At 40.2% G+C, this 18181-nt stretch overlaps 1 protein-coding gene across 5 annotated transcripts in view; it reads right to left on the minus strand.

The window, feature by feature from the left end:
- GRM1 (glutamate metabotropic receptor 1) overlaps window positions 1-18181 on the minus strand; it is a 193577-nt gene that overhangs the window by 54822 nt on the left and 120574 nt on the right. For all 5 annotated transcript variants that reach the window (XM_017737264.1, XM_008635947.2, XM_017737265.1 and 2 more), the window contains one exon: window positions 16223-16458. In XM_017737264.1, coding sequence (XP_017592753.1) covers window positions 16223-16458 — 236 coding nt within the window. The remainder of the gene's footprint in view (window positions 1-16222; window positions 16459-18181) is intronic.

The following is an 18181-nucleotide window of genomic DNA, read 5'->3' on the forward strand; positions in this document are numbered from 1 at the left end:
AAAAAACTTCAAGAGTGGACCCTTGAAAGCAGTTGCGGGAAAAGCTGCAAGTCGGGGGAAAGGACTCACACGCAGGCAAAGAGACTCCTCTTCCTAAATGGACTGAACGTATTTGGAAGTGGGCGGCTGTCTCGTTGTGATAATGTTTTCATAGCACGAGCAAGAAGAGACTTCTCTTTCTAAATGGACTGAACAAGGTTATTATGGAAGTGGTAAACAGACTGAACATCCTTAAGGGTTGTCTTTTTACATTGTCAGTGGGAGAAGGGAGGAAGGTGGGGGGAGGAGGAGAGTTCTGAAGGTGGTATAATTTTTTTTTCCTTCTTTTAGGTCTGTTAATAAACTTCTTTATATTCTTTCAAGTTTGGTGCCTGCTTTGCATTTCTCCTAATTCTTATCTCACAGAAGATAAACAGTAATGAGTATTTTAGACCAAACCACTACACACATTCAGCAGCCCTCCCAGCTGATGTGCAGTGCTGCAACCCCCGTCTGCCTTCAGAAGAGGCTGGAGGAAGGCTGGAGGCCTTTGCAGCAATTGCCAGCATGGCTTTGCCAGAATTGCATCACTGGAGTGGGAGGCAGGTGAGGAAAAAACAGGCCTGTGTTGGAGAAAAAGTTCCTTTTCCCCTTCTCCATAAATCTGCATTGCCTGCTCTGTCTCTTGAGTTGTTTAGCAGCAAAAGAAAGGACTTGAAGGGAATATAATGCATCACCTAAGGGCCATGCTAACAGCACGGCTGTCTGTATGCCAGGAACCCCAGGAGAGGAACCCCAGGAACCTTCATTAGGCTGCCCCTGGCAAGGCGTAGCTCTCCACCAACAGAGGTTTTGCGATCTACACAGATTGTTCCCATGTATTTATAACTCCTGTCACTGAGAGCTGAAAGAAACTGATCACAGAGTTGAAAAGTTGCAATATATGTCCACAAAACTACGTATAGCAACAGGAAAAGGAGCAAGAAACTGGATAACAAGCTGAGAGATTCCACAAGAAGTTCATCTACAGGGGGACATGCTGTTAAATGCAGGTCTGGAGAAATCTACTTAGAGCAGATGGCTTGACAGAAGCTCATCAACCTAATAAAGCTTCTGTAGGGGATGACATTACAGCCTGAAGCCTCTGTGTTTCTTCCCACTAGGCTAAAATTCCTCATAAGAAATTTTTTTTACAAAAAATCCTAGGATTTATGGCCCTATGAGGATGACATGCTGAGATTCTTTCCCTTCTAAACAAGCCTGCAAGCCAGCATTTGAAACCTCTTCTACACATCCACTGCTATGAACTGTTAAAGGCTTGGCAGGAAATTTTAGTATTGCATCCCCTTGTTCCTAGCTTTTAGTGGAATGATCTTGATGAAATAGCTCTGCAGTGAAGCCTGGTTTTTAATGAAAAAGAAATGGAAGGATCTACAAAGTATAGCTCAGTGCAAGGTGAAAAAACTCAACCCACTTCAAAGCATAAAAAAGAAAGATTTGTACCCGTGATATTTGTATGTGTACTTCAATGAAATCAGCTTGAGAAGTACAATTCACAGAACATTCAACAATGAAGCAACATAACAAAAAAAATGGCCAAAAATTCTAAGTTTTAAGGTTATTGATTGCCTCATTTTGGCTATTATCTTAATTCCTGTTCTTTGGAATTAACAGACTGGAAAACAACAGAAGAAAATAACTGCCCCTATTTGAAACAAATTACTTTCTGGATCTTGTACTCTCAAGTAAGCATCAGTTCAAATGGTTTGAAAAGAAACATGACTTTGTATTTATTTTTATGGCTGCAGTCATGTGCCAAAAAACAGAAGTATACTTAAAAATGCCATAATGCAATAAAATGATGAACATTCATTTTTATGCATGCTCTAACAAAAATGTTTGGAATTAACTCCATTGTGAAGCATGCAAGCTGTAAAGATATTTCATCTACTTTCTGATCATAAAAATAATCAATATTTGGCCATTCTAGCTTATGGAAGTTCATCCCTGATTAAAATACTGTGATCATGTATTGGAAGGCTAATGGAACTGACCAGGAAATCACATGGAAATAGAGTGGCTTATTATGGTCAAATACTCAAACATGATATGCAAGGCTTTAGACTGGGAATCAATAAAACTTTGGTAGTGATTCTGAACTTGGGAATCTATCAAGTCAGAAACAGTTTAGGCTTAAAAGAAATCTACGCTAATTCAGAGAGTTAGGACGTAACATTAAATTATGTGTTCATTCTAGAAACAAACAACGTAGAAGACAATGTGAGGTGATTCTAGCATCTTTTTTTGAAACAGAGAGTAATTATTATGAGAGCTTGACAAATAATTACTGTGATTAATTTTTTTTCCTTAAATGCTGGACCGTGTGCAGTCTGCCTGCAAAATGACCACAACATGTTCTTTTACTTATTTGAAATTATTATTTACCTTCTGTAGCAACATATTATCTCCCAGATCCTATTTTATTTAGAAATTAGTATTGCATCCTATAATCAGGAATAAAATATGCCAGATGATTTTTTTCTTTGATTGAATAGTTTGCATATGTAATCAGCAAAGACACTGATTTCAAATCCTAATATACCATTTGAAATCCATCTTATTATTTCATTAGCTAACTAAGATTTAATGCCAACAAAGGCATTTGAACGGTCAGGCTCAGTCTTTGTGCAATTATCTCAGTCTCAGTCAGCAGCACAGTTATTTTAATGGAAGATTCACAAACAGGGGAATGGAATGGAATGGAATGGAATGGAATGGAATGGAGTGGAATGGAGTGGAATAGAATGGCTTTTGATCTGTCTCAGCCTGATAAGAGGCCATATTCTCATCTGGCATCATGATACCCCAGTCCCAATTTATTCTTTGACTGATTCTTTGGAATTTCTTTTTGGGGCTTAGGATGGGTTTTGTTGGGGGGTTATTTTTGGGGAGTGGTGGTATTATTATTATTATTATTGTTGTTGTTGTTATTTATTATTTTCTCTTCTTCTGTCCCCTTTCTTGGGAATATGACAGCAGGGAATTTAATTTGTTGCTGTTACTGTGTCTCACATAGCTTCTTCTGTCAGTTAGAGCTCAACAATAAACTGTCTCTAAGCCTCTATCAGACACAGGGTCCAACAAGTGTCCTTACTCCCAAGGCCTCATGGAACCATTTTAATCTGATTATTATTTAATGTGGTTATTATTGCAGAGACTTTGGGTCTGCCTTCATCTCTTGCTTTCTTTACAGCCTTCTCCCAGTGCCATGTGGATCCTCACCAAGATTCTCTAAGGACCGGATTCCACAGAGACAATTTTCTACATGACCTGAACTCCTGGGGAGAAACAATTAAAAAGAAAGAAACCCCAACCTTCAGCTTTCCCCTCGCCCTCAGGTAGCAATTTAATCTTGCAGCCTTACTCGTACACTCAATTAAAGACATATTTAGAACTACTATTCTTAACAGATCAGTTATTTGGAACAAGTCTAGCAGATAATAAGTTGCTGCTACTCTTACATGAGACAGGAATGAACACACTTAAAATCAAATTCCTTTACAAATGTAAAGACATGTATGCAGATTTTATGCTATTTGGCTAGTTTTAATGAAGCTTTTCACTCTTAATAAAAAGAAAAAAAGTCAGGCCAGATACCCTTGTAGATGTCCTATTGTAACACACTATGGTAGAAAAATGGAAAGTTCAGGAAATAGGACTGATTATGTTTCAGGTGTCACGCTTTTCATATGAAGCCTGAGACCTTATCTGAAAGAAAGAGATGGAACTCAGTAATTGTGCTGCAGCTTTCAGAACATTAACCACCTTACAATACTTAAATTAGTAACCTGAATACATATTCAGGCACCTAATTAATTGACTTGATTAATGCCTGAACTTCTCTAGCTGCTGTTGACTTTCATGGAAATTATGGGATATCAGTACCCTTAAAAATCAGGCCAATTTATCTAGGTCTCAGAGCATGCACTGGAGGAGCCTAATTTTGAGCATTTTCATCAGAAAATACTGGTTCAGAGTTGAAAATAAGCAATTTCATATTGACCACAGAATGTATTATCACCAGATAGGGCAAAGGAATTAACAAGAAATCCATTCTCAGTGTACGTTAAATATTTGACAGCAGCGCAACACCCAAAACAAAAAGTCCACGTGGAAAAATATGATGATGGTAATAAAAGCCACATATTCATCTGTGCTCCTGTCTGGCATGGAGACAGAAAATGGAACAAATGACAAACTCTCTTCCCTCCATTGAGCTAGATTTGTAAACGACTAAGTAGTGGCAGTGGTTGTCAGTGTACAGGCATGAGATTCTGAGGACATCAAAGGTATGAGTCAAAATCTCATATTAACAGACCACATACTCCCCGCATGGTAGGACATAGACTAGCTGGCATAACTGGTCTTTGCCTATCTTAAATTCCAGTGGTTCTACATGAGTATGAAAAACAGCCATGAAAGATATCTAATATTTATTGCGCTTTAAATCACTATTGCTTTCAGAGGGGCTTCAGAATTCTTGCCTGACAGTGTACCACCCATCAGCCAGTACTACTGCTTTTCTCTTTCTCTTTCTTTTCTTTTTTTCTTTTTTATTATTCTAAGAGAACAAACCACTTCTTCCTCACTCCTGTTCTTAATGCTAAGGTGGTATTAAAACCACCAGTATTAGCTGTCAGAATACAAATCCATAGGAACACCAATGTGCCTTACTTCTGCAGAAATATAACTTACTCCAAATTTCTCCTTTGCCAAGTTTGCTGTTGGTTTTTGGATTTTGTTTTGTTTTTAATAGTCTGTATCCTCACACAAGACAGCCTCTGTCTGAAGGACTGGCTTCCTGGAGCCACATGTCTGCAGCTGATGGGATAGATATCCCATGTGCAAGGCCCAGGCTACACAGCAGCCCTGCAGCCATGCAGTTGCTTCCAGAAAAACTCCTGGCTTCCCAGGACCAAAGCCAGATGCTGCAGCTGCTCTGGAGCTGAGGAGCTAAGTGGTCTTGGCCACCCTAACAAGCTGGGCCATGTTATAATTTAACAGAGTACACTCACAGTTTTTGGTGAAATTAAGCATAATTTTCAAATGATTGTTAGGACGATCCAAATACTCCCTGTAACCCTTGCGATATGCAGTAATTTAATCACAAATATGCAGATCACAAAGACCTACTTTATTTTCCCCTTAACTGGACATCTGTCCAGAGCTGTGTTCAGTATGACAGAAATTATCCTTCTTAAAGCTAAGCTAAGATTAGGAGTTTCTGAACAATGTCTCCACGAGGACAATGCATCACTGATTAGCAGCAAACTAGAGCTAAGCAAATCAGAAGATAAAGTAAGTGGTCCTAATCTGTATTCACATGTTAAATTCAACAGAAAAACAGAAGCAGAATTCTTTCTGATCTGAAAGAATTTTAAAAGCATTCATTTTAGCCCACCTCTTTTTTTCCTGGGCATAGCCAAACGTGACAATGCAGAAAACACTGAAGTACTTGAGATCGCTCAAGAAAATGGGCCTTCATGATGTGAATTTTTAGACAAAATAAGCCTAGAAAAAGGAGCAGAGTAAGCTGGCCTTTGCAGAAAGTAGACAGTTCACTGAATAGCATGATGTGTACAGTCCTACTGCTTTAAAGAGAACAGCCCTGCTTTTTCATTCCTGTAGAGCTGAGCCTCAGTGCAGAGCTAAATTGAAGCTTTGAACTAGCGGGTTCCTCCAAAGCTATTTTTTACTGTATGAATCTCAAAAATCTCTGAAGGAAACCTTTTGAAATCATCTGGTCTAGTACTTTGCTGTGCTACAATGGATTTCTGGCTCAGCCAGCAACCCAGTTTAGCTGCAGTATCTTGTTGCTGCCTGTTCTGAGCTTCCCCTCCCCCTCCCCAAGACACTTGCCTCTGCCATGTGCCCTGAACCCCTTTGTTCTAAGCGCGGGCAAAACCAAATGTAACTCAAGCTCTTTAGCAGTGTCTCATTGGCCGGTCACCCCGGGTCCGCCCCCAGTCCTCCCCTTTCCCCTTCTCCGAATAAAAGAGATGGTCGAGGGAGGCCCCGCCTCTCTGGCTTTGCAACTCTTTCTGCGAACATCTCTTGTTGTCTGTTTCTTTTTGAAAGCTGCTAACTGCGGCTTATCTATTCTAACTTAGGCGAATCGAGAGCTATATTTCTCCCTCTTTTGCTTCTGCTGGTGGTATTAGCTTTGCAGCTGATACAGTTACCGATTTTAGAGCTACTAAAATGCTAGATTGCCCGTGCTACCTCTCTAGGCTGCTCGAGGCTTTCTAAGGCATTGAACTACAAGTGCTAGCCAGTAAAAAAGCTGAAAAGATACCTCCTCAGTATCTCACCATTTTTCCCTAGCTCTCTCTACACAAGCAGACTTCTGCGCTTCCCCAGACACCCCAGTATGAGTGGGAAAACAGAGATTTATTCTAGCAGCACTACTCTTCAGAGCACACACCTTCCATCAGATTATTCTCCCTGTGTATACCAATACAGCATATTCTGACTAGGAAATTCTGTGGCTTTCATGGTTTAGGTTTTACCACTCAGGCTCATAATTTATTGTTCTTTATGCCACTGCTTGCCCACAGTCTTTTAAGAGGAACCCATTTATTTTAAGAACTCTGCTGGCTATTTTTCAGAAAATATCCTTGTGTACAAAGAGCATCTCTGGGCTGCAGCTAGACATGTGTGAGTGTGTGGGTCTGTGCCTACATGTGTTAGCCTCCACTGCATCTCCTTTGCACCTGTATTTATGGGGTAATGCTGCCAGTAATGACAATCTGTAAAATTGCAAGCTGACTTAAAACTTTCCACCTACAGGTAAATGAGGAGAGGGAAGATATCATCTAATAAAAGACATGGGGTGCTGACAGAAGGCAGTTTGCCTTGTGTTCAGATCAGATACTTGTGTTATTTCGTCTGACTGACTTACTGGTTTGGTTAAATGTTATCTCTCTGCTAATTGTTTTGATGCACAACCTGCACAATTGATTTCTAGGAACAAGACAATTTATTTTAATTGTGTGCTTTTGTCCTCACCATGCTCCTGATAAAAGTTAAAATCATCTATGGCAATCTGAACAGTCAGGAGTGCCCTGTCTCTCTCTAGGCACAGGAGACAGGAGCCCTAAGGAGGCACAAGGGAGCATGATTCAGGTGTCCTCTTCCTTAGCAGCACCATCAGTTTACCCCTGTAATGGAGAAGGGTGAATGTCACAAACCTACCTGAGGATTTTTTTAATACCAGAAGCGCAAACTTCTACTGTTAAAATCCAAAATGGAAAATGCAGGCGTAGATTCAGAAAACTTTTGTCATATGCTGCTGTAATATGCATGGTTCTGCAAATTGTCTTCTATGCTGTTTACAAAGGCACATGTATATTGCTCCTCTCCTTTATTTCATGATGATCTCATTTTTTGTTATGGATCCCCAAAGAAGAAAGATATTTTTTTTATTGTATATTGATAGACAGCCTGGTTTAAAAGTATTTTTGGAAATAAAAAATGTAAGCTTAATATAGCTGCTTTTTTCCAAACGTGGAAACAAAAAGCTAGAACTAAATGAACAAAAACCTGGCCATAATGTCTTCTCCAAATAATTAATATGATTTATCACAGATAAGCACATTATTAATCCTCCTCATCTTCAAGCCTTAAAAGCTTCCTGTAGCATTGCCTGGGAAATAAAATGAGACTACAGCTCTCCCATCTTATCTGCTGTAAAAAAGCCTTGACTAAGAAAGGTAGCAACTAGAATATTTTCAGACAAGTTGTCCTCCATGGGCTTCATTCTAGGTGCCCATTAAATTGAGATCAGTTTTGAGCACTGCTGTGATCACTAGGATCTTCTGCCTAATGCTGAGGAAAAAGAGTGTGATACAGCACCTAAGTATGTAATGAGAATGCAAAGCAGAGGAGAGCAAGGACAAGTCACAGGATACTTACTGTAAATACATATTTTAAAGAAATTATGGCATGTCAGTAGCTTAATTCCTTCTTCAAAAGCTTAAAAATATGTCTCCTATATATCACAAAGGTGATTGACAAGCAGTGGCTGACTTGGCAGAGTGCACACCAGGCTGTTGCCTTATAATTAGTTTTTCTGAATTATTGCAGTGGCAGTGCTTCCTACTGTAGGTGCTTCTGCTGATAAAAAGTCTCATGGGACAGGTGCTTCATGGGGGAGCCCAGCAGATGTTGAGATTAAAAAAATGTTCTCAGAGAAACACCTACATGCTTGTTTGACACAGCAGGATGAGCCCTAATAATGTCTGCTGGGTCTAATTTATCCGACTCTGAAAACAACTCAGATCAACTCTCACTGGAAATGCATTCACTCCTTCAGAAAAGTGTAGAAAAATCAAGTAGACATCCTGGAGTGCATTGTCCACTGAGATGAGAAAAGGAAAACCCCATGTCATCTCATATAGATTCATCAAAATTGGGTGGGTCTTGAGAAGAAGTTCAGAGAACCTCTGAACTACATTACTGGTGGCCTGGATGTAATCTGAAAGATGCATTGGCCAAGTATAGCTGTGTCTCAGGATGGGAATAGGCAGCCATCAGTCTTCTATCTTCCCATCTGGTGCAGTAAGTGCAATCAAGGAGAACTTCACAAACAAAAACAGAAAAACAATCATGACAGGCATGAGCAGAGGCCCTGTAGATCTCCTAAAAAGATGTTATTATCCTTGCCCTTGTTTCAGCCAAAATCAGTGGAATGGGCTGTAGCCAAGACTGTAATGTTATTTGATACCATCTTACATCATTGCCAAGGTGAGGGAAAGGGCCTTGTTCTTACATTCCCCTCCCGTGGGAGAAAAGGTGGTGTGGTGGGGAAGAGTTGGTCGGTATTTGTTGCAGTTTTCCATGTAAACCATCTCTTTGTTTCTTTGTCTTATACTTTTCATTCTTGTTGTTCTGCTATTGTTCACTTTCTTATTTAATTTTTATTTCCAGTAAATTTTTCTTATCTTAACCCCCTTTCACCTTCTGTGCCTCTAATTCTCTACTCCATTCCTGGACTGGGAAGGGGTGGGGGGGAAAGTGGGTGAGTGAGTGAGTCGCATCAGGTTTGGGAGAGTCTTGGTTGAGGCACTGAATTGGGGAGTACCATTTCTAAACCACAGATATCCTATGTCAGAAAACCCCAAACCTTTCACTAAAATTATACGAACTGCATGTCTGGATGGGATAAAACCAGTCACTTTTTAATGAGTGGGTGATTATGGTGGCAAACACTTAGGGATGCTTTTCAGAGAAATCTTAACTAGAGGCAAACAACTCCACCTGACATCAGAACCACTTGTTGAAATGAGTCGATTTCAAAGTTTGGGTATAATATTCCACAGACATAAATACACTATTCCTGTACTTGAACTGGTATTTTCATGTAACACTGCACAGATTTTTGTATTGCTGTATGGGTCTCTAATATTTAAACCACCTTTGCACAGGGCTCCACATCTCTTTCAGAGTATGGCTATACCAAATGTAGTCCAGTGACAAAATAATGTATATTCCCTGACATTTTCATCTCAAGAAGTATGAGTCTGCATTATTTATACCAAAGCATAAATGCCTCTTCTGGAATATTTAGCCTTCTTCCCAAGATTCCTCTGCTATCATTATGTTCTGCCCATGATTTGATATGTTAGGAGGATTTATGGTGGTCATCCAGAACTGGTTAGGTGTGATGAAAATTTATGTCTGCTGCAGAAAGGAGATGGGAAAAGATACATCTTCCTAGGACCAAATTTGACACAAGAGTAGGGTGGACGTACAGATCCTTGGTAGGAATGATGGCAAGCAGCATCCTGTAAGCAGGAAGGTAACAACAGCACAACCAGTGACTGAGGCATGTGGTTACCTAACCACTACCACCATCCTTTACTTGGCATGCATCAGGCTGCATCTAGAACACTGCACATGGTTTGTGAATCCCTAATAAAAAAAGACACTGATAACCTGGAGTGCATGCAGCAGAGGGCCATCAAGATGATCTGGAGCTGCATTCCTTGCCTTTGAGGACAGACTGAAGGACCTGAGCTTGTTCAGCCTGCAGGGGAACCTTACAACAGCCCCTCATACCTATGGGGTGGTTATGAAGAAGAGAGGGACAGGTTTTTAATAGTGAAGCCTGGTGGAAGAATAAGAGATGATGGGCGCATCTTGAAACAAGAGAAGTTTAGACCGGATATGAGGCCAGACTTTTTCACATTCAAGCAGTGGAACAGGTTGCCCAGACACACTGTGCAACCTCCCAGACATGCTGTGCAGCCCTGGAGGTTTACAAGGCCTGATCAACCTGGTCTGAACTGATAACTTACACTGCTTTGACAGGGAGTTGGACTACAGTCTTCCAGAGCTACCTTCTAGACAGTGATCCTGTGATCCTTGTGACTCTGGATGCACTCAGACTGATTGCTTGCAGTTCTCTTGGACCAAGACAGGAATTAGCAGATAAAGCAATCCTTATGGCATGACCAAAGTATGAGTAAGCATCCTAAAGGGAACTTGGACTATGACCTCCTTTGGAACAAAAAATATCTACATTTCTTGTTCTTGTCTGCAACAAATACATTCACTGACAAATAACCCTTCTTCACAAAGATCAATTGAATCAATGAATGAATCATGAATTGCCCACTTTGTTCCACTTTGCTCTATTGAAAAATGTTTGTGCTCATTGCCTGCCAATGTATTTTGTTGTCCCAGCAGATGAACTGCTGTGAGCATAATCTGTTATTTGCATCAGTTCCATTACCAATTTCATAACTGTCTCTTGTGGTGCAGAGGAGGACTCATCCCACCTGGTTTACATAAACTCCAGCCATTGTATTATCTGCCAGGAGGAAAATAAGGCATTCTGTAAAAAAGCAGTTAGACATCCCTACAAGTGTTTGCACTGCACTGAGTTTTACACCATTTCTGTGTGAGTATGACTTGCATTTAATTTTGGTCAACGTGGGCTCACCATGTACAACAGAAAGATTTGCCAGTGAAATTTTGTGTGAAAAAAACACTTCCCTTACATTTGAGCTATCCCATCAGGGAGAAAACGTCCTACAAATTTATTAGAAAAATATTTGAACTCTATTACCTCACATAGACAGTCTATCATCTAACCTTGCTGTCAGTGTACAATCTGCAAAATGTGGAAAGGGCTGAGTTTTCTAATGAACTGAGACAAGTAGTGACTGTTCCTTGGGGCAGTGCCTGAGGCTGTGTGCTAAGGGAACCTTCTGTCAGGTCAGTCCTGAGTCAGATAGTGTCTCAGTACCTCAAATTCAGAAACAGCCTTTTTTGTTCCTGTTAAAACACTTTGTTCTGTTCTGACTTTTCATCTGAAGGGCATGAGGAATGATGTGAACTTCTGAATTCCACTATGAATAAGGGGTCCATGCAGAGCTGTAGGACATGCTTTGTTTCCTACGGACTGTAGCAGCTACATGGGATACATTAAAAGTACCTTAGTGGCACAGGCAATTTAAGAACAACTCTGTACTGGAAGTGGTTTTGGCCTGCTAGATATCCAGGAAACTCTAGGAGAATATCCATATACAAATATGTGTTCTCTACTGTGGTAAGTTGACTTCAACTGGCTGGCAGGTGCCCACCAAGCCACTCTCTCACTCCTCCTCCTCAGCAGGACATGGGAGAAAAATATATAAAAAAATTTTAAAACCCTTGGGTCAGGTTAAAGGCAGCTTGATTAAAAAAACAATGACCATGTATAGAAGAAAAGGAGAATGTATTCTCTAACTCTGTCAGCAGATGATGTCCAGTTGCTTCCTGGGAAATAGGGCCTCAGTATGTTGCTTTGCAAGACACATGCCTTAATAACAAATGCTCTCCCACCTTCTCATCCTTTCTCTTGTCTTTTATTGCTGACCATGATACCATATAGTGTGGAACCTTTCGTCAGTTTGGGTCAACTGTCCCAGTTATGTCCCCTCCTGACCTCTTGTTCGCTCCCAGCCTACCAGCCTTTGAGGGTGGGGATATGGGGTGGGAGAGAGCTTCAATGCAGCATGAAAGCTGCTCAGCAGTACCCTAAAAAACTGGTGTGTTACCAACCATTTTCTAGCTACCAATACAAAGTACAGCACTATGAGGGCTGCTGTGGGGAAAGTTAACCCCATCTCAGCCAGATCCAATGCATCTACATATAAGAAAGTTTCTATATTTGAACCCTACTGAGGAAGAACATCTCCTATAGCAGCTGGAGAAAGAGGGAAGGAAAGAGAGAGGGATAGGAAAAGTCATTCCCTTACAAGAGCCACTTGGCTTAAACATTGCAAAGAATGAGTCAAAAATAGCTCCCACTCATTTGGCTGCCACCCAAGTGGGAAAAGTAAGTTGTTTAATTTTTGCAAGAAGGGATGATCCAAAAGAGCAGTAATTGCAACAGTCTTGATGGATTTCTTCTCTTCCCAAGAATTTGTTGCTACTACAACATAGTTCTAGTAATCCAGACGAGCTATTTTGAAAATGTGGCAAACTGTTAGGCATCCTACAGCCTACACAGAATAAAACACACTTGGACTTTCTTCCTTCCAATAATGCTTAGACCAGATAGACCTTTTTTCCCCAAAACATGCATGTACATTCAGAGCTCAGTGTAACATGAGAGTTTCTGAAGGACACCACCAGTCTTCTCAGAGACTGAATGAGGGAATTCAAGCAGTAATTCCTCTCATCTCAGAGAACGGAGATTTCTAGGAACTAGCTTTCTCTTGCTTGGTAGAGAGTATGCAATACCACAGTACTGCTGAGTCAACAGTAACAGGGTGTGAGAAATTGCAAATGCAGCAGCTGTAATTACTTGAGGAGAAGTCCTTGCCTATCCATGAATGATAAAAATTGAACTTCACATGCCAGTGGCAATTCTAAATAAATCACTCAGTAAACTGATTAGATTGTATATAAGTAAATTATAATGGGCAGGCAGTAACTGAAGATTCTCAATAAATACAAACTTTGCTATTAATCTCCTTTTTAAAACAGATAGGTTCAAATATTGTGAATATTTTTTAATAAGGTATTCAAAGAACAATGCTGTCTTGTGGGTTTTTTTTGTTTGTTTGTTTCTGGCTGCTCCTAGCAGCCTCTTGATGGGTAAATACAATTACACTATGCTTGCCTATCACAAGAACTTTTGTACATGGTTTTCTTTTTCATTATACAGTTTCCCGAGAAGTTAACTCTCCAGACATGGAAAATGAACTTGAGCAGTATGGCCTTTGATAAGTGCTGTCTATGCTAAAGTATGGGTGTGCTTTGTTCTCAGTAAGGACTAGCAGTGCACTTCTGTAATACAAAAGAGACCATGACCCAGAGACAGTCACAACACATGCTAATAATATGCAAGGACTCCTGGGACCACAGGGGACTCAGCTTTTTCCATGGTGCAGGGCCCTGTGTGCCTTTTCACAGGAATATTGAGGGTATACTTGAGGTAGGAGTAAAAGCTCTTAGATATACTGGAATTGATACCAGTACTGGATACTGATTATTTTCCTAGGGTGATATAGGTGTGGCAGCAGTACTTAAATCTGTAGTACCACAAAAAGTCAGAACATCATCTATTGGCACTTTTAATGGGTTTCAAATATTAGTGCTTATTATTTATTGAGCAGCATGCATTTTCTCCTTCAAATTTGTGTATGGAGATACTTTGTGAAGGAGGAAAGAGGCAATCCAGACTCATTTTATTAACAGAGAGTTTGTGAAAAGGCCTGCCTCCAAATCTGTGAGAAGTAAAGAACGTGGTTTCTTGGCACTTTCATACTAGACTTTCTTGGAGAGAAGGTCTCCACCAAACAGCTTTGAAGCTGCTAGTATTTAAAGTGACATTCTTAACCTTCCAGAAATGTCAGATAAAGACATATGCACAGAAAGCTCTGGAGGTGACAGAAAGTCAGCAGTCAGATCTGTGTAGTTAAAGAAAAATAAATATTTTATTGCCCCCAGATTTGCTGGGGACACGTAGATCTCTTGATTCTGTAGGTATGTCATTATTGGGAAAGATACCTTGTGATGCTTCCCTTTGGTGATTTGAGACATTTATGAACTTTTTAGTTGTGTGTGATAAGTCTGAGGGTTATCAGTGGTACACCACCAAATTTAAGACCTGATTGCTTTCCAGCAACGACTAAGAAGTACCACATATTTTGAGGTTTCATGCAAAAATTTACAGCTTTCTAGAGGAGGGAAAGATGTCTGAATGCCTGACTTGACACTGATAACTGTTAGAGTCTACCAATGTAGACAAATGATTTTGTGTTTCACTAGTATTATCAGAATGTAGTGGTCCCTGACACCTTGAGAAGCCCAGAACACTAGGCAGGCATGTAATGATACCTCTTCAGACCCTCTGCAATGTCCAGTGACTTCAAACCTGGGACATCCTGAAAAGTTTGGGGTGGGGTATTTTTTAATAAAGCAGCTCCCATTTGTTTTCTTCTGTGAATTTTTTTTTTTTTTTTGCTTAAGTACAATTTTAGAATCTACAGCGATTGCTGTCTGAAAACTCACCTACACATTCTATGCAGAAGTGCCCCATGTTGGCCATTTTGAACTCACCACGTGGTGAGTTCTCTTGCCTTTGATCCACCAGATGAAGGGTGACTATGCCGGTTCAGACTCAAGTTTTTAGTTTCATAACCAAAGAGAGGCTGGATAAAAAACTACCCATGTTTATAACAGCTGCTGAGATGCCTGAAAATTAAGCCTTTTCTCATCAGCATGAAATTTATTTGTGTAAATGGAATGAACGGAACAGTGCAATTTTAAGCTTCTTTTCTCACAAAAGAAGGTTGTGTATTTGCACTGTGCATCAATCACTCAACTCTCCTTAGCAATTTTTGCCCTTGTTGGCCTATATTAACTCCTTTGTCTGAGTTGAAGCATTCCTAAAGCCGATTAAATATTTACACCAAAAATCAACATTTTGGTAAAGTCCAAAGTTAGTAACTCCTTTCAGGAAAAATTATCAACACGGATTTAGCCTGTCTGGCTTGCCATTAGTCCCGCAGCACCCAGACTGGCCAGCCTGCCTGCTGGTCAGCACATCAACCCAGTTTTAAGTCAGTGACAGTATTTGATAATGTGCCTCAACGGTGAATAAGGGAACTGGGGAGAAACAAAAGGTACTGTGGAAGTTTTTATTAGGAAGTATTACTGATGGAGAAGGAAAGAACTAGAAACTGTGGGAATGCAGCTCAGGAAGCATGTGAAGACCAACTGAGATTACTGCTAGGGGATAGAAGAGGTCAAAATGTAAAGAATATGACTGAAATAGACAGGAAGCAAGGCTTCATTAGTTTTGTTTCTAATGAAATAACTTCCTTAATATCAAGTATACCCTTTTGACTAGAAATTAAGCATTTACAAACTACAACCAAAATATATGCAAAAATCATTCAGCAAGGATTTCATAGAAATGTAATCATCACTCAATTTACTAATAAATTTAATCTTACTGAAACATTTCAGTTTATTTTCTTGGATTTTGAATGAAAGAGAAAACCTGTCTATGCACAGGTACACTTCCCTTGCTATGAGGTAAGAGTTACTTCCATGTGTACGATGTGTTTTTTATGTGAATGCTACATAGTAGAAGCAAACTGTGTATGTTTTACTGGGTTAAGAAAAAAAAAGATAAAGCAGATTACTGGCCAAGTTTAAGACTCATCAATTTTCCTTAAAATTGGTTTTCTGCTGTAATATTGTCTGTGAAATTCCTGATCACTCAGTTGATCAGAAAAGCTGACTTTGAGGGAAAAAAGCATAAATTTGTTCTTATTTTTGTTAAAATTTCATGGTTCTTTATTTTTTACAAGCCATACTACAAACTTAGGCACTCCTGTCAGCCTTAGCATAGCCCTAAAACAAGAAAAGGGGGTAAGTCACTCTATAACAGAGCAGAACTAAATTGAGAGGAGGCTGTGCAACCAACACCAGACATACTCCCACCAGGGCTGGGATTATTATCTGTACAATTTGAGGTCATCATCTTTCTTTGCATATAAACAAACAAAAATAAACAACAACAAGCATTTAATTAAAAACAAACAAGCAAACCAAAAAAATCAAACAAAAAGCCAACAAAACAATCACAAGAAAAACCCAAACCAGAACCAAGGACAATTTTTTGCCAGGGCACAGATTCAAAAACTGGAAAAAAAATTTAAAATATTTGACAGGTTACCAGTGCAATTCTTCTGGAAGTTAGGATTCTCTTGAGGGTGCCCTGGAATGCGGCACTGAAATCTGTGCTGCCAGAACTCAGGGAACCAGGGGTTGCGCGTGTTGGTGTCCAGACGCAGCTTCAGGTAGTAGTCATCAAACGCCAGCACCTCAGGAGACTGCAGTTTGATAGTAATGCCTCCATTTGCTTCGGGTTCATAACCTTCAATGACTTCATCTCTGTCTGCCCAACCGTCACTGAAAAGAGGCAAAAATACCCTTATTACACAAAGACAGAAAGCTTGTTTTGAAAAAGTGACCAGCCAAAGGCAGGCTGGCACCCTTGGAAGAAAGTGTTTAATGGGGAATCTAAAGATGTAAAATTCAGGCAGAGAAAGCAGAGTGATAGCAACTTGTAATGAGCAGTCTGACTGATTTCGTGCAGAGTCCTCATTAACTCATCCAGAATAATGAGGATTTATCCTTGTCCTTCTGGAAAGGTTATTTTGGCATAGCTTGTGCTGTGATGTCTCTGTGACTGAAGAGATTCTGCCTAATTTCTGCTGTTCTGTAAGAGGTGGAAACTGAGAAAATTAATGTTGATGAAAAGGAAAACGAGCCAGGAGCCTGGATGTTTTTCAAAATAGACCTCAGCGTGCATGGATTATACAGCTGGAAGAGCAATTCAAATCAAACATGAAGTGAGAAATGCATTCTGTTGGAAGAGAATTGAGTAAGACTACTCGACCAAACTAAAAAGAAAACAACATGCTATTCTCACACTGCATGGGATTTGTTACAACATGCTTTTTTCCCTCTCCTCCTTCTTTTTCTTTCTTTTCTTTTTGGTTTAATTAACAAACAACAGCTTTCTACTTCTCTGTTCATATATGAGATACTTTTGAAAATCGGAAGATAAAACTCTTGACAACATTATTTTGTGGAAAGTCTATCTTAACAGGTTTGAACAAAGTCCATTGGGCTTAGCATCTGAGCTTTAGTTTAGTTCTTAGTTCTTTTTCTCTTTCTTTAGGAGTCCATTGATTTAGTGTCATTCTCCAGTTCTTATTAGGGTCCCCTAAGAACAGTGCTTTTACAGTCTAATTTAAGTGCAAATAAAAGTCAGCCATTGCTTTATCTTAAAATGCTGGGCATGTAATGAGAGAAATAGATTATTCTGGCACCTCAGGTCTAGGAATATTGCACTCAGAATCAAATCAGCTGCACTGCTTCTGTGAATACCAGACAGATGAAGCACTTCCAGCAGCAAAGAGCTCAAGAGGAAAAATGCAATTGACCACTGAGATAAGTCTCAGAGTCACCCAAAAGAAGATTGCATCCTGAATTACAAACAGACTGAAACAATGTCCTTGTTAGAAGCCTCTTACACACAGCCTTGAGAAGAGTGTTGTGGTGCAGACCATTACCAGCTGAAGGCATTTATGAGACACTCAGCATACAGGTGCCTGGGAATCCACAAAGGAAAATAGACATAATTTGAAGTAGCAAGCTCTGGCACAGTCCTAGTCAAACAGCTGTAAGGTGACTATGCACTGGGCATGTGTGAGCCTCTGGTCCTCGGCCACAAGACTAAATAGCTGCATGGTTTAGTTGGCTTTCATACTAACTGCTGTATCTGTCTGTGCTCTAAGCACCTGGAAAGAAAATGGCATTTCTCCATGAAAATACAGGAAAACCCATGTGTAGTGGGTTGAACCTGAGCTGATGGACAGGTTTTTAGACTAATGACGCTTCTCACAATTTACATATTTAAACCACATGGAAAGGCAGGAATTGTCTTTCGTTCAAGCTGGTCTGCCAGAAGGTGGAGGGGCCTCTGAGCATCCGGGCCCCACCGGGCCGGGCCAGGGCCCCTGCTCCCCCCCTTTCCCAACACCGCAGCACGGACCCTGGGTCACTGGGGGGGAACCGTCCCAGAGCCGCAGGCAGCTAAAACCAGCCATGGACTGCTCACAGCTAA

Source organism: Corvus brachyrhynchos, unplaced genomic scaffold (assembly GCF_000691975.1).
Source record: "Corvus brachyrhynchos isolate BGI_N302 unplaced genomic scaffold, ASM69197v1 scaffold6, whole genome shotgun sequence".
Taxonomy (NCBI): Eukaryota; Metazoa; Chordata; class Aves; order Passeriformes; family Corvidae; genus Corvus; species Corvus brachyrhynchos.